At 36.2% G+C, this 26,374-nt stretch overlaps 1 protein-coding gene across 2 annotated transcripts in view; it reads left to right on the plus strand.

Moving 5' to 3' along the window:
* The first annotated feature begins 19 nt into the window (after positions 1-19).
* The window catches only part of LIN52 (lin-52 DREAM MuvB core complex component), an 81,772-nt gene continuing 55,417 nt past the window's right edge, over positions 20-26,374 (plus strand). The window contains exons 1-5 of one of the 2 annotated variants that reach the window (XM_081156424.1): positions 20-181; positions 4,682-4,756; positions 5,967-6,004; positions 8,466-8,532; positions 10,560-10,643. In XM_081156424.1, coding sequence (XP_081012550.1) covers positions 151-181; positions 4,682-4,756; positions 5,967-6,004; positions 8,466-8,532; positions 10,560-10,643 — 295 coding nt within the window. In that variant the 5' untranslated portion in view covers positions 20-150. The remainder of the gene's footprint in view (positions 182-4,681; positions 4,757-5,966; positions 6,005-8,465; positions 8,533-10,559; positions 10,644-26,374) is intronic. The other variant, XM_081156425.1, reaches the window with a different exon arrangement.

Raw genomic sequence — 26,374 nt, forward strand, 5'->3', positions numbered from 1 at the left:
TGGCCAGCATTGGGGGCGGGGTTAGGCAAAGACTGCCCTATGTGGGGCAAACCAGATGGGACTAAGTAGGAGTTGGGGATAGGGTTTCTCTTTGGGGGCGTGGCTTGTGGGGCCTAGCTTTCCCGCCGACGGTTGGCCACGTCACGTGACATGGGTTGGAAGATGGCGTCTCCCACAGAGGGTAAGAGCCGGCTTAGAGATCCTTCGCCTGCTCCCCTGGCGACTTCCGCTCTCCGTCTGCCCGTCAAACTTGGGCTCCTCTCTTTTCCCTTCCACGTCTCTTCCTTGGGATGCGGGTGCCTCTTCAGCTCGCCGATTCTTCACAGATGCTCCGGAGATGCCCAGTTTCCCCGCTGTGTACCAGACGGGTGTAGGAGGGCACCCGCGGGAGACTCATCCCGGGCCCTGCCGCTCCCTTAGCCTCAGCTTCCCTGAGGGCGGAGGAAGAGATACTGCTGGGGGAAAGGAGGTGCTTTATTGTAGTTTTCTTCTTCTGGGGCGCCCCATCGAAGGGTCGGTTCTCTTATCTTTGATCATCTGGAAGTGTTCTCTCCAACCCTAGCTGGGATTGGTGGTTGACCTTATCCCAGGACTGAACCGCAGGGGAAACAGATTCTCTTCTTTCTCCCCAGATTGGTTCGGTTGTCCTGGCAGCTAGAGAAGCGGGGGACCTTCCCGGCCCGTCGCCATGAGCTTCCCAAGGAAAATGAGAATTGAGCATTTTAGTGTAGTCTTGCACACGTCTCAACCTCCCTTGCTTCTACTGTATGTTTCCTCTGGCTGAGGGAATGAACGATATCTGCTTATATTGTCTAAGATGCAAGTTATCGCAGCAGCTAAGTCATTTTGGTATACCCCATGTGCTTTTGCGTTCGATTCTGCTTTAGAGAATTAGAGTCTTGCAGTCATTTCTGAACTCAATTTTTGCTTCTGCCCCGGTCCCCCACGTCCATTTCATTGATATGTAGTTTACCCTCCTCAAACCAACACATTTTGTGTTTGGAAGGAATCTTGGAAGTTCGTTTCAGGAATGAGGAAATTGAGGCCAAGAAAGCTACATTGACTGTATGAAAGGCATAAAGCTAGGTGCTTTGGAAGAGGTAAAGATTAATCAGACATGTAAACGCTTGCAGTTTCAGGTCTTATTTTAGATGTCACCTCCCAGAGAGGCTTTCCCAGAACATAGTATCTGGATTTGCCCCTCTTCACCATTGTTCACTATCTCAGTACCTTCATTGTCAGCATAGTTAGTCTTTTACCTTTGCCCCCTTCACACAGGATTATAAATTCTAAGTCTGTCTTGTTTATAGTTGAAAGAATGATTTGATACATACATAAATATTGTTAATATGGCTTAAGTTTCAAGTTAAACCGAGTCTTAAGTTTTTTTTGAGTGCAGGTAAACTGTATAAAAAGTTATGAGTGTTCAGAGTCAACAGAGATTCTCCTGCCTGGGTTCCCTCTGGTTAAAATGTCCTCTTGCCAGGGAAAAAAAGGGATGGGGAGATTTAAATAGTCAGCCAAGGGAATGGGGAGTTATTGTTCAGTGGGTACAAAGTTTCAGTTTGGGAAGTTGAAAAAGTTCTGGACATGGATTGTGATGATGGTTGCTCGTGATGATGGTTGCACGACTTTGTGAATGTACTTAATGTCACTGAACTGTATGCTTAAAATGTATATTTTACCACCCCAAAAAAAGCCAAGTGATAGAAGCAGAAGTAATTTCTGTTAAAAATTTTAGTTTATTATGAGGTTATTTTTAGATTTATAAGTTTTGGAGATTATAGAGCTGTGTTCCTTGTGTTTAATTTTTCCTTGTCTCTTCTCTCCATTTCTTTCCCTTTCTTTAGCCAGAAAGAAGAGTATTAGAAACATTATATATTTTTTCCTTTGATCTTCTAGCCATTTCCATTGTTACTCTTAGGACTCTTTATTTTTAAAAGTTTTCAGTCACATCTTTTACAAAGTTTCACTTTTCCACCTAATCTTTTTTTTTTTATTTTTATCTGACAAAATCAAGTTGAACACTTTGAACTTAAATTCAGCTTCTAAGTAAGTATATTATCCTGCCCTGGCTGGTTTGGCTTAGTGATTAGAGGGTCGACCTGCAGACCAAAGGGTCATGGGTTTAATTTCTGGTCAAGGGTACGGACCTGGGTTGTTGGTTCATTCCCTGGCCCTGGTCAGGGTGTGTGCAGGAGGCAACCAATCGGTGTTTCTCTTACATCATTATTTCTCTCTCTCTTTTTCTCTCTCTCTCTCCCTTCCACTCTCTCTGAAAAGCAATGGAAAAAATATCAAGTGAGGATTAAAAAAAAAAGTTTATCATCCTAAAATACTCCATTGCCTAGCTCTCTTACTTCTATTTTTAGTGTTATACCTGCCCTCGTCTTTAAAATTTAATTGAAATAATGTTAATTTGACAAAGATTAGGACATTTACTTGTCTTTTTTTTTTAAAGTAATTTTAGAAAGGAAGAAAGAGAGAGAGAGAGAAACATTGATTTGTTGTTCCATTTATTTATGCATTCATTGGTTGATTCTTGTATGTTCCCTGACTGGGGATCAAACTGAAATCTTAGCATATCCAGACGATGCTCCGTGGCTCAGTGGTTGAGCATCTACCTATGATCTAGGAGATCGCAGTTCAGGGCACAGGCCTGGGTTGAAGGCTTGATCCCCAGTGGGGCGTGCAGGAGGAAGCCAATCAATGACTCTCGCATCGTTGATGTTTCTATCTCTCTCTCCCTCTTCTTTTCTCCCTCTTCTTTTTTTTAAAAAGAAAATTTAGTCTGCCCAGGCGTGGCTCAGTGGTTGAGCATCAACCTGGGATCCAGGAGATTGCTGTTCGGTTCCCAGTCAGGGCACATGCCCAGGTTGCAGGCTCCATCCCCCGTCTGGGGCCTGCAGGAGGCAGCGGATCAATGACTCTCTCATCACTGATGTTTCTGTCTCTCTGTCTCCCTCTCCCTTCCTCTCTCTGAAATCAATAAAGATATATTTATGAAAAAAGAAAATTGACACTTTGTGTTACACACAGCTTTCCTTTTTTACCATTTTTGGATGCTTTAGTTAAGGCAATTTATTAGGGTTGAGTTCTTGACCAATTTGAATGCCACTGGAAATTCTCTTAGAATATTTGGGGGGGGGGGGACAGCTGGCGTAGCTCAGTGGTCGAGCATCGACCTCTAGGATCCAGGAGATTGTGGTTTGATTCCCTGTCAGGGCACATGCCCAGGTTGTAGCTTGATCCCCAGTGGGGGGCGTGTAGGAGGCAGCCAATCGATGACTCTCTCATCATTGATGTTTCTCTCTCTCCTTCTCCCTTTCTCTCTTTGAAGTCAATAAAGATGTATTTTTTTTTAAAAATCAGTTCTGGCTACTTTGTGGAGAATAGATTTGGGGGTAGGGAGGGGAAAGGGTAAGAATGGGAAAAGGGAGAACTTTTAAAAGGTATTGAAGTAGTCTGGGAGAGAAACCATGGTTCCTTGGTTAACTAATTTGGTTTCAGGGTGTGTTTTTGGAGATAGAAACTAGTAGATTTACTAATGGTTGGTTATGGAAAGGTGAAGGAAAGGGAGGCATGAAGAATGAATGACATCTGGGGTTTTGAGAGCTGGGATTCGTGGTAGTGCTATTTCTTGAGGTACAGAGGACTGGGAAAGTATGGTTTTGAACATATTAGACTTAAGGGATTTTTGACACATGTAAATGGAGAGAGATGTCGAGTAGCTACTTAGATTTTTAATTCTGAAGTTCAGAAAGATTGGGACTGGAAATAAAAATGTGGCGCCATTGGCCTAGTAAAGGCTGTGGGACTAGATGAGATCTTCTTAAGAGACTTTAGGTAGAGAGTGAATCCAGCTTAGGATGGGGCCTGAGTGGAAGAGGAGACTGAGGAAGGGGTCAGTGAGGAAGGAGAAAAACCAGCACAGTCGTTTTATAGAAGCTGGAAGTGGAGTGTTCCAAGAAGAGCGGTCAGTGTGTTAGAGCTGCAAAAGGGTCACTAAAGGAGAACAGAGAACTGACGACTGGGTTTAGCAACATAGATCATAGATAACCTTGGCAACAGCACTTTCCATGTATAGAGGAGCAGAGGCCTGATTGTCATGGGTTGAGGAGAATGTGAGGTGAGGAGGTAGAGACAGTAGGATAGACATCTCAACTTTTGAGTGAAGGAGGCATAAGGAGTTAAATGGGATCAAGGAAGTTTTCCAAAGAAGGGAAATTCTAGAGCAGGCTTACTTGCTGTTGAGTGTGAGCCAGTAGAGATGGTAGAAACTGATTATACAAGAAAGATATTATTAGTCATGATGTCTTTGACAGAGCAAGAGAAGATGGAACTCAGAACCCTAGCAAAGGATTTTCTTTTTCTTGAGAGCAGGGACACTTAATTGATTGTAACTGGAAGGAAGTCTAAGAGTATGACTGAAGATGCAGGGGGGTTTGCTGATATTCATTTTTTTCTAACACCCCACTAAAACATTAGAGATCAGAAAACTGGGGTTTGATCATGTTAAATTGATATCATTTGTATAACATTTATTTGTAGTTATAGAACTCAGATGCCTAGACTTCCAGGTGAATGTTCCAGTATGTTATGTTCTTTGAGATTGAAATATTTTAAAATATAAATTAACATGTTTTGTGTCTTTTTGGCTCATCTGGGTATTTTGTTCCAGGGACAGATCTAGAAGCATCTTTGTTAAGTTTTGAAAAACTTGACCGTGCCTCACCAGACCTTTGGCCAGAACAATGTAAGTTTTTGGTTTCTTTATATCAGAATCAATGCAGGAAAACCAGTACATTGAGGGAAATTTTTGAAGAGGTATCATTTAACTGTAATGATTAAAATGTTAATTTTACATCAAAGGGAGGAGACTGAATTCTGTGGTCCAATGTTAAGAATAGCTATTTGGTGGTTTAATTTTTTCAGAACACAGTGTCACTCAGAAAATGATAAGGGAGCCTTTAAAAGAAATAATTATTTTTTAAAAATCTGTCATAAGTTCAGACAATACAGAGATACGTAATGTATTTCCTCACCTCCTTCATAAAGTCACCACTAATAGTTTAGTGCAATCCTTTTGACCTTTTTTATTCTTATTCAAATAAGCAAATAAATATATTTTTTTAAGTATATAGATTTTTTGGGGGGGATGTATAATGATGGGGCATATGTACATGGTCTACAGCTTAATTTATTCCACCTAGTAGTAATTTATTAATAGATCCTTTCATGTTAATAGATGTAGAGAGATCTACTTTATTCTTTTAAACTATTTCATTGTCTAGATATACTATAGTTTATGTATTCATACCCTATTTGGAAACCTAAATTATATCCAATATTTGATACTACAAATAATTTAATAGTGAATATACTTGCACAACTAGCTTTGTGCACATGGAGGAGGATGACTGTATGAGAGTGCCCTATCCTCGCTGATATTATTACTGTTCTTTATTTTTAGTTTGTATTTCTCTGAGATTGAACATTTTATTTTTAAATATCTGTTTTTTACTTTTCTGTTTTTTATGTGATTTTTCCTGTGAGACATTTAAATAAACAATTGGATTGGCAGAACAGCATACCTAAAAAGGAAATTTAAACTTTCATTTGGTAAGAGCTATTGTATCTTGCCATCCTCCCATTCAGCTAATTCCTGATCTTTAAAAGTTTTGTTGAGGCATTATTTTCTCTGAGAAGCTTTTCCTGTACCCTCAGTCTGATTTAGCTTTCTTTCTTTTCTTTTTTCTTTTTGGTGGTGGTGGTAGGGGGTCCTTCCATAGCACCTGGTATCTTTCTTGGAGCGCTTAAACGATATTACAGTTATTGGTTTGCTCTCTCTCCTCTTCCAGACAGTAAGCTCCTTGAAGACGAGGCTGTTTTCTTCTTATTTGAATCCTCTATGTCTGGGACACTAAAATGTTTACTGAATAAATAATGTATTTTTTTCTTTTTAGTACCAGGTGTTGCTGAATTTGCAGCTTCTTTCAAAAGTGTAAGTAACATTTTACTTACCTAATGAAGTTTATCCAATGATTTGCTCCTTGGTAAAAGTTCAAATATCTCTTGTTTTCTTTGTTTTCAAAAATAATCTTTAAATCACTTTGTAACTACAGCCCTGGAAATCTGTTTATATTATTATCATGTTAATTGATGATATTGCCTTCCTTTTCCAAATGCTCTGTTTTGGCATTTTGACCTTTGTCTCTTAGCCTCTTTTCTTAGCTTAAAAGCTTCTAATGTGAGGCAGTTGAAATATTTAATGTAACGCCAGCATTCTTTTTGCCCAAACTGTGACCTTGAAGCTTTTCTGTTTTGTTTATGTGATATATTATGACCTTAACTTATACCTCCTTAGAGGATTTTTGAAATTTCTCAGTGGCTCATCAGAAACCAAAGGAAGACTTCCATAAGAGCCACAACTTTTCTGCTTCCAGGGCAGCAGGCACTGTGCTAGATGTTGTACATACGTTCTGTCCTATATTCCCACAACCAGGAGAATATGATGATTGTAATATTAGCTACCACTTACATGGTATTTATCATGTTCCAGGCACTGTTCTAAGCACTTCACATATATTATTTAATCTTCACAAAACCTTATGAGGCATTTTACAGACAAGGATATAGGCACAGAAGAGTAAGTAGGTTACCGAAAGTTACAGGCTGTAAGTGGCAGAATCAGACTTTGAACCCATTAGTCTGATTACTAGCATCCACACTCTTATATGTGGTTTTTTTAATCCTTACCCAAGGACATGCTTGAGAGAGAGAGAGAGAAAATAGAGAAAAACATGTATGTGAGAGAGAGACATTGATCGGTTTCCTTCCGTAAGTTCCCTGCCTAAACCTGAGTATGTGCCCGGACTGGGAATAGAACTAGCGACCTTTCGGTACACAGAATGACATTCAACCAACTGAGCCACACTGGCCAGGGCCTGAATCTGCTTCTTAACTGTCTGTGACCTCAGCAACTTTTCTAACATTTTTGAGCCTAGTTTTCTCATCTGAAACTACCTCATAGGAATCTTAATGACATACGCATGTTAAACATTTTGCATAGTACCTGGGACATAATAAACAATACACAGTAGCTATTATTATTAGATCATCTTTTGGCTCATAGATGGAGTAGAAAGTACCTGATTTAATTTTCTTGCATTCTCATTTATACTCACTTTTCAGTTTAGTTCATTGTATTTGGTAACAACTAAGTATTTTGAATTGTGAATATAAATAAGTGGTTTTTAAATAACTTACTATAGTATGGTATTTTTTGAAAATCTGATTAAGTATCTACATCTTTTCCCTAGAAATATGCACTTACGTATTGAGTTTTGTTTCTAGAGGTTCAGGGTCATCCCAGGACCCCAGGTTAAGATCTCTTGGTGTAGTGTTTCCAGAAATGGTGAATTTGACCTAGAGCCTTCTAGGGAAGGTAGTATGAGTAGTGATTTCTGAACTCATACTACATGGATTTTAAATACTGGCTCCACTAGCTGTGTGACCTGAGTCAAGCAATTTATAATCTTCCTGTACATTAGTTTTTTCATTTGTAAAATGAGGATAATAATATCTGCTTCATCGGGTTGATTTGGAAATGAAATGACATAATGCATTTAAAGTGTTTTGCTTGTCGCATAGTGCCAAGTAAATACTAATTTTTTAAAAAAGAAAAGGGCTCAAAGCTGAAGTAATGTTTCTCAATGGTACCCTTACCTGCACAACAGAATTATAAATATGCAATTGTGGAGCTTTTAAAAAATACATACGTAATGTCCCTTGCTCTGTTATCTCCACTGGGTCCTACCCCTAGCCCTGATATTCTGAATCAGTGCATCTAGGGTATGGCCAGGTCATTTGTATTTTGTTGCTGTTACATCATAGATGATTCTTACATGTAACTAGGATTGAAAACTGTTGCCCAAAGCTATTCTAAGAATGGGTTCTTTCAAATTTTGTAAGTTCACTTTCAGAAATGAGATAACTTGAAATTTTTCTAAAACATCCACCATAAAAAGAAATTTCAAATGATGATCATTATAGTCTTCTTGCAAAGTGAGGATTTTCTCATTCTTGAGTCTTATTTGAATCTTTTCCTCTGCTAGACAATGTTATTTACTGATTATTGTTTCAAACATTTTAGTTGGACGCTTTCACCAGAACTGAATTTCAAGTAATTTCTTTTATTGCTATACGTGAAACAGTAACAGTAGTCAGACCTAATTCTTCCAAGATCATTTCTCTGAGACCAACTTTAAGGATCAGTGTTATTTTGTCAGGTGACTATTTATAGGCCATATCTGAACCTGGAGAAATCTGGGTTTTAGAAATTATAATTTGCCAGTATTTTCAAACAACCAGAATGCTGTGTGACAAGCTACTTATAAGAAGGAAAAGTAAGGTCTCTTCATACTTTGTATGTATCTGAATTGATATTTCTTATTTTTTGACAGCCTATTACTAGCTCACCACCCAAATGGATGGCTGAAATAGAGCGTGATGACATCGACATGTTGAAAGGTAAGCTATGCTGGTGACTTCTAACTTTTAACCTGATATTATGCTCCCCCACAAACCACCTTCCTAGTTTTTCTCTCACTGTTCCCTTAAAAATATTCTTACCTTCGGTCAAATTGCCTACCTATCCTTATGGATAGTTCTTCATGTCTAAATGCCTTTCTTTACTTTTCCATGTGTAGAAATCCTTCTAATTTAAGACCTGCTCATAATGATTTCTTCTGCTGCTAAATTCCTTTAGTATTACCTTATTTTGTATAATGCTTACAGTTAACAAAAGCTCTCTCATTTAATTCTCATAAAGGTCCTGTGAGTTAGGTATGATGATATCTAAGTTTCAAAGGTTAACTTAACTAAGATTTGTTAGAGTGAAAAAATTTAAACTCTTATTATTTATTTATTTATTTATTTAGTTAGTTAGTTAGTTAATCCTCACCCTAGGATATTTTCCCCATTGATTTTTAGAGAGAGTGGAAGGGATGGAGGTAGGATGAGAAACATTGATGTGAGAGAGTGAGAGAGACACATTGATTGGTTACCTCCCACAAGCACCCTGACTAGGGCCTGGGATTGAACCTACAACTCAGGTATGTGCCCTTGGCCAGGAATCAAACTCGAGACCCTTTGGTGTGAGGGCCAAAGCTCTAACCACTTAGCCACACCGGCCAGGGCTAAACTCTTTATTTTTTATATTGTCTCGTCTCTTTTCACTTTAAACAAGTGCCTTATTTAGGATTTACTGCCATACATTGTTGTCAGTACTATTATTTGACAACCCCTTAGTGGGTTAAGACCTGTCTTTTATTTTATTCTAGTCAATCAATTTCTCCCATAAAGAATACTATAAGTCGTGAATATTGTTGTTTGATAAATGACTTGGAACTCAACCACAAGTGGAAATTTAAATTAAAAAACATTAATTTTCCTTGATTTTTGCTCTACTTTATTTATTTTTTAATCATCCTCTGATGATAAGATTCATGATGATTGTGAAGTAATAGACTGAAATGAAGGCAAAAATTGTACTCTTGAGCTATTTAAGCAGCAGAACAGATCAGGAAAGTCTACTACTTATGCCAGATACAGATAATGAGTGTGGCATGATAAGTAGGAGGAAATAACACCTTTATTTGATTTCAAAGGTAATTCATTGTTCTGCATGAAATGCTTAAGTACAGATTCCCCTCCACCCCTGGGCATATTAAGTCTCAAGGGCATTTTGGGTTCATTGTTCTAATGTTCCAAACAGACATTTATATAATATGCCATCAGTATGCATTTTCTAAGGAAACTTTAAATTTTTATAAGGGATATAGCATTATGTTCCTTATAAATTGACCTGTGTCTTGAACCTAAAGGGAATTTTGTGCTATGGTATTTAAATGAAAATCTGGGAAAGTAAGTTTTTTTTAAAGCATACTGCCTTTTTACCTGGTAAACTTAAAAAAATTTTATAGTATTTATTTTATTTGAAGGGAAAGTTCGAATTAATATTTATTTTTTTGTTTTCTAAACTTAGAGAAATGAGCGATAATTACATGTTTTGTCACTATTTTATTGTTAATTGAAATAATAGGGACTTAATAAAAGACAGTGGAGTTGGTGTCCATTTTTCAAGACAGAACTCTCTGGTAGGCCTTCTCAATGCTGTGTCAAATCACAAGGTTTCATATTTTAATAGTGTATTCATTTTGTATGAAAGGCAAAATAAATGTTATAAAAGGATCCTTAGGATAAAACACATAATTTGCTATTGTATTTATGCTAACTCTCTTCTCAGAGTGGGTAAGCTCATCCGAGGCATTTTGCAGTAGTGGGAAAAATTCACTAGTGTGTGTGTGTGTGTGTGTGTGTGTGTGTGTGTGTGTGTGTGGCAGGGATGGTTGGATAAGAAAAGAAATGGGTTTATTTTCTACTTATTTCTTAGATATTAAGCTTGAAAACTTTTATAACAAGGATTCCCAACTTGAATGAGTTGTTACTAGAGAACAGTGGAAAGAATGGTATTGAAATAAATGATTCTGTTTCAGAACTGGGGAGCCTCACTACAGCTAATTTGATGGAGAAGGTACGAGGCCTTCAGAACCTGGCCTATCAGCTGGGGCTAGATGAGTGTGAGTACCCAGATCACATTTATTCAGGGTTGTCTGTTGTGTATTTCATGATAAGGTCTAGCTGTAATACAGAAAGTATCTTTATTACATTTTATGAAGGTAAGAAGTCATTGTAATCTAAAGTGTGCCCATGGTAGAGTGTGCTGGAATAATTACTGAGTTTACTAGATAAGTTATTTTTCTCTGTACAGTAAAAGTATATTGGAAACCCTTTCAGTTTTAATTGATGGAATGTCCCGTCAAACTAATTTAAGCATAAGAGGGACTTTTATTAGTTCACATAAATAAAAATTGCAATAGAAATACTTTTGAGGATTTCTAGATCCATGACTCTTAATGATGTCATTGAGATTTGCTTTTGTTCTTGCTTTCGTTTTGTATCTCAAGGCTTTGTTTCACTGTATTAGTCTTGTTCTTTGCTGCTGCGGATAGCTTTTTCCTAGAACTGGGGAAGGTGGCCAAAAGGAGCTCTAATTTATGTGTCTTTAAATTTTATAATCCCCGAAGTAAAAACATCTTTTTCTGAACATTCCAAAAGAAAGGTCCTGGGGAGGACTCTGACTGTTCCATCTGGGCTCACATACCTATCCGGGAATGAGTCCTTTAGCCAGGTAGCATGGAGCACTCTGATAGATCAGGCCTGGGTCCTAGGTGCAGATGCAAATTGAAAGGTTTAGTCTAACCCCAGTCACACGGAATGGGAGGGAGCAACTGATTCCTCAAAGGAAGCGAAAGATAGCAGACCAAGAACATAATCTACCATGAGTAATGTTTTAAAAGATCTCACTTATTCCTGTCTATTCTTCAGTCTTTTAGTTTAAGATTATTTCTTTATAAGTTATATCTCTTCCTATACTGTATTCATTATAAAACTAGAAAAGGAATTGTAGGAAATTTTCACTTTGTAATTGAAAGAGATACTCAATATAAATACAGTGGTTAGAACTTTGTTCTCAGTGGGTACCTCCTGACCTTCATAAATCCACAATTTTTAGAGGCTACTACAGCTTATATTTTTCTTCAAATTGCAAGTTTTATAGTGATTAGAGGATCGATTAGAGCAATCCTAAAAAGTTTCATAAATTATTTTTTTTGTTTATAAAGCATATAGTGGATTTTTGCACATCATTGATTTAAGTTACTTCCAAATTCAACATTTAACTTTACAATTTCATTTAAAGTTTATGATATTTGATGAGTAGTCATCACTTTCTTAGCCTTCTTTATCTTTTCTTTATTTCCATTACTCTGATTAACAATTGGCTTTCTTTTACCAAGAAAACATTTTTTAATCACTTCGTGAATCAAGGAGCAGAGAACAACAAACTGCTTTGAGATATGGTTGCTAGGTAGGTAGTCTGCTAGGTTCACTCATTGTGACCTAACTCTCCTCTGTGTACTGGTTGTATATTTCTTATGATTAAAGTTTATGTCTTGGTGAAATTACTAATTACCAGGTATGTCATAGACCTCCAGGGTTTATAATGAAAAAGCAAATCTTTGAGTATTAAATTCATGAATGCAGGGCTTGTATAGTATAGAAATTGATTCTTTTTCTAGCTCTGGATAATAAATGCTGTAATAATCATAAAAGTCAATCCTTTACCTCTCTGTGTCAATTATTTAATGAAATAAATTTTATGCTCATATCAAAAGGATGCTATATTACTGAATGTATTGATCAACAATGTTATCTCTAGTATAGTTATAGTTGAAATTGCAATATTTTCTCTGAATAATTTTCTTTTTTCTGCTTTCCTACTGAGAAATATAATGAAGTGGGTTTTAAAATTTTTTTCACTGCTTTTTATTATGGAAAATTTTAAACATATACCAAGGTAGAGAGACTAAAATAATGACCTCATGTACTCATGGCCTGCTTCAGTAGTCAACATGGGCAATCTGTTTTACTTATACCAATCTCCCATGATTATTTTAAATTAATTCTCAGGCATCATATTACCTCACTGCCAAAAAACTTCATATGTGATTCCAAAAGAGAAGGACTATCCTCCCTCCCTCTCTCCCTTCCTTTCTTTTTATAATATAACTACAATTCCATTATTATGACTAAAATATTTTAACAAGCTTATATAATATCATCAAACAGCCAATCAGGATTTAGATTTCCCTTGTTGACTCATAATTGTTTTTATACAGTTAGTTTTTTTGAATCAGGACCTAAATAAGGTTCATATGCCATAGTTCGTTGATATGTCTCTTAAGTGTCTTTTAATCTGTCATAGTTCTACCTCCCTTTATTTTCCCTTGCCATTTATTAAACCTAGTTATTTGTTCAGTAGAATTTCCCATATTCTGGATTTTGTTGCTCACATCCCTGTGATAGTGCTTAGTATGTTCATCTATGACTTTTTATTTCCTGGTAGTTAGAACTGGAAGCTCCCATAGATAGATACAGGCTTGATTTTTATTTTGGCAAGATTATTTCATAAATTATGGTGTATACATTTATCAGAAGGTATGTAATGTCTGTTTGTCTCTCTTTGTGATGTAAGATTAATTAGTTGATAAAGCCTGATCTGTTATTTATTGTAAAATTAGCCTGATCTGTTATTTATTGTAAAATTCTCCATCAGCCTCACACCCCCGGAGTTTTATCAGCCTTTGATAATTGCCTATATCCACTATTTTATTTTAGGTTGCAAAATGGTAATATTTTAATTCTGTCATTCCTTTTTATTAGCTAGAATTTTTCTATGATAGTCTTTATCTTAGGAAGTATATTATTATTATTTTGTAAGCTTTTAAAAAAAATTTATTGATTTCAGAGTGAGAGGAAATGAGAGGGAGAGAGAGATAGAAACATCAATGATGAGAGAGCGTCATTGATCGGCTACCTCCTGCACGCCCCCTCTGGGGATGGAGCCCGAAACCTGAGCCATGCTGGCCGGGCCAAATAATCTTTTATTAACTGAATAAATGATTCTTTCTCTTTATCAGTTTTTAGAATGGTTTAGTTCCCTAAGCATCAATGAAGTTTATTCTAATGGCTTTCTGCTGAATGAGAAACTTGATATGGTTTGTTTTAGTTTTTAATCCTCACAATTAAAACCATTATTACTGTTAAGTGTATTTCTAAAACTTAAGGTGGGGGAATTTGAAGTCACCTAATCAGCCACCTTAAGCACTGAACCAAAACTCTCCAATAGAAATGCTCATTTCTACCAGGTAAGTCCCATGAGCACAGCTGAGATTTTCAAAATTATTTTCTAGTTCAAAATTCAGTCTTATTTAAACCTCTGTAGCAGTGCTTTGCAACTGATTGTTGTTTTCCTTGATCATAAGGAATTAGCCGACATAGAAAATAGTTTTTAAATTTAGAATTGGAGAGAATTACATTGATATATATCAGACTTCTTAGATACAGTCTCTCTTTGTTTTATTGTGTATAGTGTATTTGCATAAAAACAAGATTTTTTTTGTGTGTGTTCTTATAGATTATTCATCTACTCTAGGGGTTGACATTTACTTGATACCCTAATCTGGTGTTTCGATATCTCAATCCTCTTTTCCTGCATTAATTGAGAGGATGACATGGATGAAAAATAAGCAGTAGGAACTGATGAATCCCCAAGGACCAGTGATCCTGTTTTCATGCAAATATCTGGACTGATAAAGATGATGGAAAGGAAAAAAATGCAAAAAATATTTGTCCTCAAAACATGATTGTTTGTCACTTCCCTAGAGCATTGTTAAATGTTAGTATAGAAATAATATGAACCTTCTTGGGCTGATAGTAACTAGATGTTTCTTTTGAAAGGCAAACCCTGCCCTTTGATTTGGTACATGATTATGTCTCAGATAACCCTTTTGGTGTGCAGATTTGGGAATGCAATAATTTTTTGTGTAGGGGTGTCTTGGCTTGATTTGGGTGGTTAATTTATATGAAATTCTCATGAAATATATAGAAATATAAAAAGTTGTAAACTGCCTTACCATATAAAGAATTCCATTTCTATTACTTCCATCTGAGTTCAGTGTCCTTTCTATTGTACTGGAACTGTTGCAGTCACCTTCTAACTGGTCTCCCTGCGTGTCAACTACCTTATCCCAGTCTATCTTCTTTGCCACTACCAGATTAATTTTTCTGAAGTATCATGTCTTCTGTTTGTCCTTTGCTCATAAGTCATTAGTAGTACTTCATTACCCATATGATGAAATTCAGATTCCTTTGCATGGGACTCAAAATCCACTATACTCTGACTCTGGCCTAATCACCAGCTTTCTTACTTCGCCCCCACCAAAACACCAGGCACTGTTCCCGTTTGAAGCACTCTTCCCAGAACTTTCTCATCCTCTTAATTCTGTTCATGCTGTTTCTTTTTCTCAGAAAGTTCCCCCTGACCTATTTCTAATACTATAACTTTTATTCAGCCTTCATTTTTCTGCCCAGTACTTATCTCTTTTATCAGCTTTCCTTTTCATAACTGATATGAAAAGTGAACTCTTTTAGTCTCCCAAATTACTCTAGAGTCGTTTATTTTGTATGGCATTTTTACCACTTGGAGAGATTTTTGGTACATGTTTTATCTCTTGGGTCTATTATAACTGTATGGTAAGAGTCATAGTTTTCAGCTGTCTTTGTAACCCATAGAGTACCCAGTGTATAGTAAGTGTACAATGTGTAGTTTTTGACTGAAGAATGATCAGTTGAGATGCCTTCAAATGAAATGACAGAATTTTTCTAATGAAATTCATTGACTTAAAACTGAAAAGGTAGAAACTCTTGAAAATTATTCTTTTTCTGGATAGTTTGTGTTTTAGTGATGAAAAGTAAGAAAGTCTTGTAGTAGCTGGAATTTTTCCTTTTAAGACAGTGGGTGATCAACCACACATGGTAAAGATAGTGTGAAGCTTGTTGATAATGGTTTCGTTCTGTCTTGTACCTGAACCCTCCTCCATTGCTCTTATGACCTGGGCATGAGCCTGATTTAGTCCTGTAAATTGCAACGATACATAGCTTGCTTTATTGCTAAGACCCATTGAACTATTGTGAATCTTATTGAATACTATTGATTCTCCACAGTTTTTACACTTAAAAAAAAATCCCCCCCATTCACTTAAGGCTACAAACATTTTAGTAGTCATGCAGACTGACTATATTCAAATATTTTAAAATAGAATGGCAGCAGATCATGCCATTTGAAATGACGTCTAAAGCTTGGGGCTCTGGTGCATTGTTCTTTTTTAATAACAGCTTTATTGAGATATAATTTATATACCCTACAATTTACTTTGTTATAGTGTGCAATTCAATGATTTTTAGTATATTCAGAGGTCTTGCAACACAATCAGTTTTAGAACCTTTTCATCACTACCAAAGGAAACTCTATACCTATTTGCAGTCATTCCCCATCCCCCCCACAAACTCTGTAGGCACAAGAGTAAGACTAATAAATGAGTTGAGTAAAGTTGCAGGATATAAGATGCATATACAGAAACCAATTGTATTTCTCTACAGTAGCTAGTCTTTCTGTATGAATTTGCCCAGCCTGGACATTTCTTATAAATGGAATCATACAATATGTGATCTTTTGTGACTGGTTTCTTTCATTTAACATAATGTTTTTAATGTTCTTCTATGTTGTAGCATGTATCAATACTTTATTTCTTTTTTGGCTGAATAATATTTTGTTGTGTAGATATAGTTATTCACTAGTTATCCACATTATATTTATCCACCAGTTGATGGACATTTGTTATTTCCACTATTTGGCTGATAGGAATAATGCTGCTATGAACTTCACGCACAAGTTTTTGGGTAGTTGTATCTTTTCATTCCAATGGATGTGAAGTGTTATCTCATGTACCCTGACCAGGAATCAAACCGTGATCTCCTGGTTCATAAGTCGCCTCTCAACCATTGGGCCACACCGGCCTGGCTATTTCTAGAGTTTCAATTCTATTCCATTGATCTCTATTTCTATTCTATGCCAGTACCTCACTATCTTGATCACTGTAACTTTGTAGTAAGTTTTAAGACTGGGATGTGTGAGTTTTCCAGCTTTGTTATTTTTCTTCATGCTAGCCTGTGATATAGTAGACTTCTCTTCCCTCTTGGCATGTGATTTTTTAAAATTATTATTATTTAATCCTCACCTGAGGATATTTTTTCCATTGCTTTTCAGAGAATAGAATGGAGAGAGAGAATAAGAGAGAGATTGAGAGAGAGCGAATGAGAATCGACATCGATGTGAGAGAGACATACATTGGTTGATTGCCTCCCGCAGGCTCCCTGACTGGGGCCGGGGACCAAGCCTGCAACCGAGGTACGTGCCCTTGGCTGGAATCAAACCCAAGACTTTTCAGTCCAAGGGCTGATGCTCTAACCGCTGAGCCAAACCAGCTAGGGCTAGGCATGTGATTTTTTTACAAAGTGGCCATTTATATTTAGAAATCTAAATAAAATTCTAAAGAACATTTAGCTCTTTTAATTTTTTTTAAATTTTAATCTATGAAGGAGGCAGGGAGAGAATAATTGGCACTGTTATACCCTGAATATTCTTCACTGTGGCTTGACATCAGAGTTATTTCTGTGTCTTTCTTTATAAGGTCTGTTCAGTTCTACCTCTGTCTATAATAGTTAAAAGTTAAATTAACTCACTTGACTGATTGAGGAGAAAAATCATCTAGCCTTTAACCTCTAGATGGCAGCATGAGTCTTATTATACTACTAGCTTTTCCTCTACCCATGTCTCTTGAACTGATTTAGGTAAAAAATTCTTGTGACTTTACCAGACTACTTGCCTAACTTTGTTGATGCTTTGCTTGATTTTTAGCTTTTGTTTTTCTTTTCATCTCTCCATCTTTTCTTCTCCCCCAAACAATTCCTTTCTTAAAGCAACGTATTTTTTTTAACTTTTTTATTGAATTTATTGGGGTGACATTGGTTAATAAAATTATATAGGTTTCAGGTGTACATTTCTATAACACATCATCTGTATGTTGTATTGTGTGTTCACTGCCCAAAGTCAAGTCTCCTTCTGTCACCATTTACCCCCCCTTGCCCTCTTCTTCCTCCCCCACCGCCCCTTTCCCTCTGGTAATCACCAAACTGTTGTCTGTGTCTATGAGGTTTTTTTTGTTTTGTTGTTGTTTTCTTAAACCCTTTACCTTTTTTACCTAGTCCCCCAAGCTCACTCCCCTCTAACAGCTGTCAGTCTGTTATCTATGAGTCTGTTTCTATCTCGTTCGTTTATTTGTTCATTAGATTCCACATGTAAGTGAAATCATATGGTACTTGTCTTTCTCGGACTGGCTTATGTCACTTAGCATAATGCTCTCCAGGTCCATGCATGCTGTCACAAAGGGTAAGATTTCCTTCTTTGCCCTAGCTGATTTTGCTCAGTGATTAGAGCATCGACCCATGGACTGAAGGGTCCAGGGTTCAGTTCCAGCCAAGGGCATGTACCTCTGTTGCAGGCTCAATCCCTGGCCCTAGCCAATGCGCAAGTGGGAGGCACCAATCAATGTGTCTCTCTCACATCAATGCTTCTTTCCCTCTCTCTCTCTCTCCCTTCCACTCTCTGAAAAAGCAATGGAAAAATATCCTTAGGTAAGGATTAAAAAAAGACTTCCTTTTTTATGGCTGAGTAGTATTCCATGGTATAAATGTACCACAGCTTTTTTATCCACTCATCTACTGATGGACACTTGGGCTGCTTCCAAGTCTTGGCTATTGTAAATATGCTACAATGAACATAGGGGTGTATATATATTCTTTATTTATGTATATTTTCTTTTGAATTAGTGTAAGCTAAGTTGATAAAATAAACTTGAACTAAGTACTTCAAGAATTTAATTGTTTCACAATAAAGCTTTTAACTATTTAGCCATTTGAGTGATGAGATAATAGAGAAAGAATGAAGTGTTCAGTTCAGCAACTATTTGAGTGCCTACTTTGTGCAGGGCTCTGTAGGGGCTAAGAAGATGAATACGACATAATCACTGCCCTTGTGCAGATTAAAATCTAGTAGGAAAGGGAGAGAAGACAATTAAGTAAATGATTCTTGATAGAAGGTAGAGGAGATAAGCTCTACAAGAGTACAAAGAACTGGGGGTAGGGGAGAAGAGGGCAATTATATTAGATTGCTTTAGGAATGGCAAATAAATTTCATTTTGTATGTCAGCATGGATTGATGATTAAGGATTGCCTAGGTCTGTTTAATTGAGAAGGAATTGGGATTCAGAAGTCAATTAGTGTTGTCCCTGCTATGGAGAAGGGAAAAGAAAGGGTGTGGTAGTATTTGCTATTTCTGGATCACTGAAAATAGATCTTAAAGAACACATAGGATCTGGGTAGGTGGAAATGGGGAGGGACCACCTTCCTGGTGGAATGGGGGGGGAAACACAAAGTGTGAAAGAACTGCTATGCTCAAGGAACAGTGTGAGTGATCTAATCTGGTCTTGAAGACTAAGACTAGGAGGGAGATAGGTGCCAAATTGAGGAGGGCCTTGAACTCTAGGGGTGAAAGGTTAGACTCAGGTAATAGGGAGCATGTGAAATGTCTGTTGACTATAACATTAACTATATGTTCACTATAGATGGCTTGTGAGACACTTCACTAAAGGAAACTTTACCAGAAATTTGTTCATTGTAAAGATAAAGAATAAAGTCAAAATAACCTAGCATTACCACTATGAGATGACCACTGTTAACATCTGATGTGTTTCCTGGCCCTCCCTCTTCCCTTTGTGTATGGACGGATGTGTGCCTACGTTTCTTTGTGTGCCCGTCCATATACACAAACATGCTTTTTAACATAAGTGAGACTAAAGTCTATGTATATAGTTTTAGCCTGTGCATACTGGTTTTTGGTTGTTTCTTTTTTTACATTTATTCTATCTTAAGCATTTTTTTGTGTCATCAAAAATTCTGTCACTGAAGATTTTTGAGTAGGGAAGTCACATACCTTTAGGAGGCATTAGTGCAAAGGATGGAATGGAATGATAGAGACAGGAGCCTGGAAGCTATTGTGGGAGTTCAGCAAGAAGAATTGAGGGCTTGAATGAATGATGGCACTGAGAATAGAAAGAAATGCACTGACAGTAGATGTTTCAGGTATATTATTTTCAGGACTAGGTAGGTAATTGGGTAAGTCTTAGGGAGTAAGCTGAAATTAAGAGTTTACCATGATGTTTTGAGCTTGGTTAATGACAGGGAATTCAGAAGGAAAGAGGGATTTGCTTAAAGAAAAAAATCACCTAATTCTTTTATATGTCCCTTAGTAGGCAGGCACCTTAATTTTCATAGAAATAAATAAAAGCCATTAGTATTGGTTGGTGTTGTTAATAGAATTAAAGCAATACTCTTGTCACGTCACCTAGGCAACAGATAATGTTTTAAATAGTTATTTTTTCCTCAGGGAAATGAATTAGTGAAACAAAATATCCCTAAGTTCAGTAGTGGATGTGTAGAGTCTCTATACTCTTCGGCAGATTATTAAACCTCTAAATTGAATCAATTACTTTAGTATAGTTTTCTTACATAGCACTACTTTTTCATTCAGTTAAATACCTATAGCTATTCAGGAAATTGTTATGGCCTTTGTATATAGTAACTGACCAAATCTTTGTTAACTGGAAAAACATTTTGGAAGTTTAAATTTGAAGTAAGAGTAATTCAGTAACAGTAAAATATTTGATGTTGATACATCTTTTAATTAACAGCCCTATTTGGGTTATATCAGCACCAGGGTAAACTCCTAGGAGGGAAGACTGCATTTACATGCAGTTAGAGACTTGTGGGATCTCTCGTGGAGAATGGAATATACAGTCAGACTGTCTTCCAGAAAAGCACTACCTACCTCTATATCCTCGCTAACACCAAGTATTATAATTTTTAAAAGTCATTGCCAACTTTAGGCAAAATATTAATCTCTTGTTTTAATGTTTGCTTATTTACTTGTGAAAATGAAATATTTTCCCCCATATTTCTTGATCATGTCTGTTGACAAGGACTGAAAATTCAAGAAAGTATAAATTTAAATTATACTTATTTTAACCTGAAAAATACAGCCAGAGAACATGATTAAAAAGCAGCCTAAAGTGTTGTAATTTGCATTTCTCAAATATCAGACGAAACTTATTTTTTTTCTTTGTTTTCTGCATTGCCATACCATCTCACCATAGTCATTAGCATGGCATCCTATTTAGGTAGTAATACAGTATAAAATCTAGAAATCCCACTTTGAAGGGATCAAGATTATTTCTCATTAGAAATTGTCAATTTAGCCTTAAGTGTTTTGTTTTTAAACTATATTATAATAATGGAAAATAAAAAATGCCATTATTTCTCATTTTTCCCTTGGTTAACAAATTAGGATACACAAAGCCTCAAATTACCTTTAAGGCCTACAAGCATCCGTATCTTTTATCCATTAGTCAAGTTATTTCATAACCCAGCATTGCCTCTGAAATGGCTTTACACAAAAGAGGATTTTACCATAGAATGCTTACAGTGTTTTATTCCCTTCTGAATTTGGGGGGGGGGGGGCGAGGATAGAGGAAAGCAGGCAAGGCATAAATTAATTTGCATGGAATTGGGTTCAAAGTAGCCTTGTGCGTAATTCTACAAAATATGTGATAAGTAAGAAGATGTACGTAGTGAAAGAACTTAAAGTTCAATATTAGGGGATGACCAGGTGAATTATAGTACATCCATACAGTAGAAGACAATGTAGCCATTAAAAATCATGTTAAAGCATTAAGGAGCATTTAATGAGAAAAATACTCATTATATGAAAGGATAATTACAAGTGAAAAACTTGAGAACACAAAATCGGCAATTTCTTTTGTTTTGAGAGCACGAGAATAGACAAATGACTGGGAGGAAATAATATACCAGCATGTTTCAATGGCTATCTTAAGTGAGTTTTTTTCCTTTAAAATTTTCTGAATTTCCCAATTGTCAACAATGAACACATTCTATTCTGTTGTGTAGAAAAAACTATCTAAAAGTAAAGAAAAATTATATACCATTCTAGAAATAAAATTAGTTACTTGAAAGATCAACCTCCTAATTTCCTGTGCAGCTAAATTTTAAACTCTTTTTTGAACTTTTTCTAAATGAAAATGACTAGGTCCATTAATAACAATTGATCATTTTAAGCAGGTGATGAACAGCAAGATGAAAGTTAATGACACTTCATTTTCCATCCTTGCACATCCTTCCAGAAGTAGAACAAAAGGAATGTTAAGCTCTTGGGTCAGAGACCCAAGAAATTGTTGGTGAAAGAGGCATCTTTTCATGAGCAAACATTGGGCAAGATTTTGTCAAGCTTTATGTTTTTCAGCCTTTCTTCCCTGTAGTTGGAGAACTGACCTCAGTATTAACTACTCAGTAGGAGCAAAGAACCATTTAGAATATCTGTCAATCTTAAATGAAACTGAAGCTGTTTGATTGAAAAGTAAAATGGACCTAGAAATTTTCTTTTCTTTTTGGCTTAGAATATAGTTTTGTTATGACAAAGAGAACCAAATAATTGCAATGCATGTGCATAGGAGTTGAGTTTCTTTCCAGGCTTTGGGTATAAAAATGACTGTTTCTGCTCCTAAGAAAATAAATTGGCATTTTCCACTTTTTTGTTTGATTATTTATTAGTTTAGTTTTTGATGCTCTAGAGATTTCAACAAAATCAAGAGTGTTTTTAAATATGTCAGTTCCTTCTTTTTTTTTTTCTTCTGTCCACTGGTTTGTGTTGGAAATATGATCTGGGAGGGTGGTGATATTGCATAGAATTTATAGATAATGACAGAGCACTTTGCTATAAAAGTAATGATTTTTATATGTAGAAGAGAAATTTCCCTAACCTTTAAGTCTAAACTAAAAGCTTGGCAAAAGCTACTAATATTTGGTATAACTGAAAGAGATTTGAGAAGTATAATAGAAAAAAAGGAATTCTTTATTTAAAGAAAGGACTGTTACATTTGATTGACTCTTTTGTAGAAGAGTACATTTTAAAATTGACTGGATAATAGTGAAGAAATTGTTTGAGAGGATAGTTGAATGTGACAGGTTGAAGTTCTAGATACGGAATGCAAAGAGAAAAGAGCTAAAATGAGACTTCAGGTGATATAAAAATATTCCACTGTTCTGTCATTTTTGTTCTTTAATAAACTTTTAAAAATTTAAGTATAATATACATAAAGAAAAGTATACAAATAATGTACACTTTAATGAATTTTCAGAAAATCAATATTTCTATGAAACCACAACCCAGAGCAGATTAAGAAATAGAACTTTCCTAATATACAAATCCTTCATGGCGCCCCCAGACCCTACCTGTCCTTTCCCCAAAGGCAAGTATTGTTGTTTCTTACAGTATCATAAAAGAATTTTGCTTGTTTTTGAAACTTATGTAAATGAGTCACAAATTAGCCCTCTTGTTTTGGGCTTCTTTTGCTCAACATTCAATTATGACATTTCTCCATGTCCTTGTCTTTAGCAGTCCCTTTTTCATTGCTGCATAGTATTCCATCATAAGAATTTACCGCATAGCCCTGGCCAGGTGGCTAGGCTGGTTGGAGCCAAAAGGTGGCAGGCTTGATTCCTGGTCAGGGTGCATACCTAGGTTTCTGTTCAGTCGGAGTGCACAGGGGAAGCAACCAATAGATATTTCTCTCTCACACATCAATATTGCTTTCCCTCTCTCCCTCTTTCTTCCCCTCTCTCTAAAAATGAGCAGGTTTTGCTCAGTAGTTAGGGCGTCGACCCTTGGACTGAAGGGTCTTGGGTTTGATTCCGGTCAAGGGCACGTACCTCGGTTGGGGCGCATTCAGGAGGCAACCAATCTATGTGTCTCTCACATCGATGTTTCTCTCTCTCCCTTCCACTCTCTCTGAAAAGCGATGGAAAAATATCCTCAGGTGAGGATGAAAAAATAAATAAATAAGAAAGAAATGAATACACTGTAACTGTGTAAAACATCTGAGCAGTGACTAAGTTCGTATTTAATGGATCCTAAATATGTCCACTGGGAGATGAGTATAATTGTTGGTGTTACCATGGACATTTGAGGAGGTTTGTTTTTAAGAAGAGATTCTTAAAGAGGTCAGGTCCAAGGAATTGTGCCATCTATAATTGATAGGTGGAAAAGCTTAAGTTTGTCTGGTTTACAAAAGCTTTGGGAGGATGTATACTGTCTTGTAGAGAGCAACTTGTAGGAATTGTTTTTTCACAGTATAGCTTAAGAAATACCTCTGTTAGGGGTAACTAAGTGTAGTGGAGAAAAATGATGATCTGAATGTGATATAAGGGAAAGACCAGTTACCTGAAGGTAAGTAGGCAGGAGCTAGATGATAAATAGCTAATAGGAAAGGACAGTATAGTTATTAAGAGCTTGGGTTTGGGGGTCATACAACTTTATTCTCTCAGTCTACCACTTAGGCGAGTTACTTAATTTTCTAAGCCCCGAATTCTTCATTTATTAAATGAAGATGATCACCTTAGAACAGTGGTTTACATACTTTTTGGTGTAAGGACTTCTTTACACTTAAAATTAATGGGTGACCCCAGATAGCTCTTGTTTTTGTGTGTTATACCTGTATTTGCTATTTTAGAAATTACAACAGAAAAAACTTTAATATTTATTAATTAATTTTAAAATAGAAATAAACCCACTACATGGTAACATAAATAACATACTTTTATAAAGAATAACTGTTTTCTAAACAAAAAATATTGAGAACAGTGGCATTTTTTTCAAATTCCTTTAATGTCTGGCTTGATAAAAAGCTACATTTTAATATCTGCTTTTAATACGTAATGATATCTTTTGTTAGGTAGTCTCTAGAAAACTTAACTGTTCACTTGTGAGAGAATGTGTGAAAAAGGCATCTTAATATTGCACATACAGTTTTGAACTCATGGACCCTCTGAAAGGGCCTTAATGATTTCCAGGATCCCATGATTTCCTGACCACACTTTGAGATCACTTGCCTAAGGACAACCTAATAGCTCATTAGTGACAGAACCAGGAATCTGAATCATGTCTCATGAAGGGGAAAAGGCAAGTAACATTTTTAAGCCTGCCATGTTTTGTACATGTGTGTTCCAATTTCATTCTCATTACTGTTCTACTATGCCCATTTGAACAGATGAGGTAACTGACGTTCACAGAACTTCAGGAATTTGTCCAGAGTCACACACCTAGTTACTTGCAAAATTAGGACTAGAATACAAGTTTCATAATTCTTTTTATTTTTTTTTTAAAGAGAGAGAGGAAGGGAGAGGGAGAGAGAGAGAAACATCGATATGAGAGCAGAACATCTATCAGCTGCCTCCTGCAGGCCCCCTACCAGGGCACGTTCCCTGACAAGGAATTGAACCAGCAACCTTTCGGTGCACAGGACAGTGTCCAACCAACTGAGCCACAGTGGCCAGGGCTAAGTTTTGTATTCTTTTTTTTTTTTAACTTCTTTATTAAGTTGGTTGCATAAAAGGTATATTCTCATACTAACAATTCTTGTCATGAATAAAATAAACAAAAATAAGGCAAAAGCAAGATGTGCTTCACAAATAAACAATCACGTGGCAAGAATAGGAAAGTTTTATAGTTCTTAATCCAGGGATATCATTGTTTTACAGTATAGTAGCAGTAGATATGTTTCTTTGCTTCACTCAAATACTCACTTGATAATATATGATTTTTCTCTTGGGAACTTGTAAATAAAACTCTGCCTCTATTTAACAGCTCTTGTTTGATACTGGACATTAGTCTCACACTTATGAACTTAAGGAACTTTTCATTATAAGCAAAAGCAGATCAAAAACCATGTCTTACGCTTATGGGTGAATTGAATTGAGATCCATGAGCTAGATATGAACTAGTTTTTCTATAGTAGTGATGTCTGGGTTGAAACTCTCAGTATTTCCTTAGAACTATTTTTTTCCCATGGAGAATAAAAAATTAATATACAAAATGAAAATGACATTTGGGTTCTCTGAAGTGTAAAATGGACCTCAAATCATCAAAGGGGCAAATAGGAACAAAATTGAAACCATGTCAGTTGCATCCTACATATCTCTAAAAAAGACTGTTATATTAAAGCTAATTTGGGTGAAGCTTCATTTTATAGAGATGCACAAAGATTATTATTGACTTGTGTATAATTTTGTTGACACTCTTGGTTTGGTTTAGCTATGTAGAAATTAGTTGGTAAAATCTATGTTCTGCGAAATTGCTTTCCAGAGAGATCTTGTAAGTGTTTGGGTTGATGTTTTTTAAACCTGCTTATTTCATCTAAAGAATTGGGGGAAATGGAAGAGTGCAGCATGTGATAGAATCTTCCTTTTTCCTTTTACAGAGGACTTCATAAGCTTATAGAATAGAGAGTTGAACAGTGAACTCACATTATTCTAGTCTTCAGCGGTGGTGATCTGTTAAGCCTTCTTATTTAAGAAATAGACATTATTTATCTTTGGTATATTTTTGATTTGCTGTATTGGAACAAGAGTTGCTGCACATTAATTAGCACTGATACATCCTGGTCAAGTCTGGGGTTTTTGTTTTGTTTTGCCTTTTTCCCCTTTTTTGTTTTGTCCTTCCCTTTAGTAGCCTTTGTGACTGAATGAATGTAAAAAACGAGAGTTGGGTAGTTGAGGCAGTATTGCTAAAGCTATACCACTTTTAAGTTCATACAGAGATGGTCCCTAAGAGTATGGACCACTAACTCAGTCTACTATCAAAAAACAAGTATTACTAGAAGTA

Source organism: Miniopterus schreibersii, assembly GCF_964146895.1.
Source record: "Miniopterus schreibersii genome assembly, chromosome: 1".
NCBI classification, from domain to species: domain Eukaryota; kingdom Metazoa; phylum Chordata; class Mammalia; order Chiroptera; family Miniopteridae; genus Miniopterus; species Miniopterus schreibersii.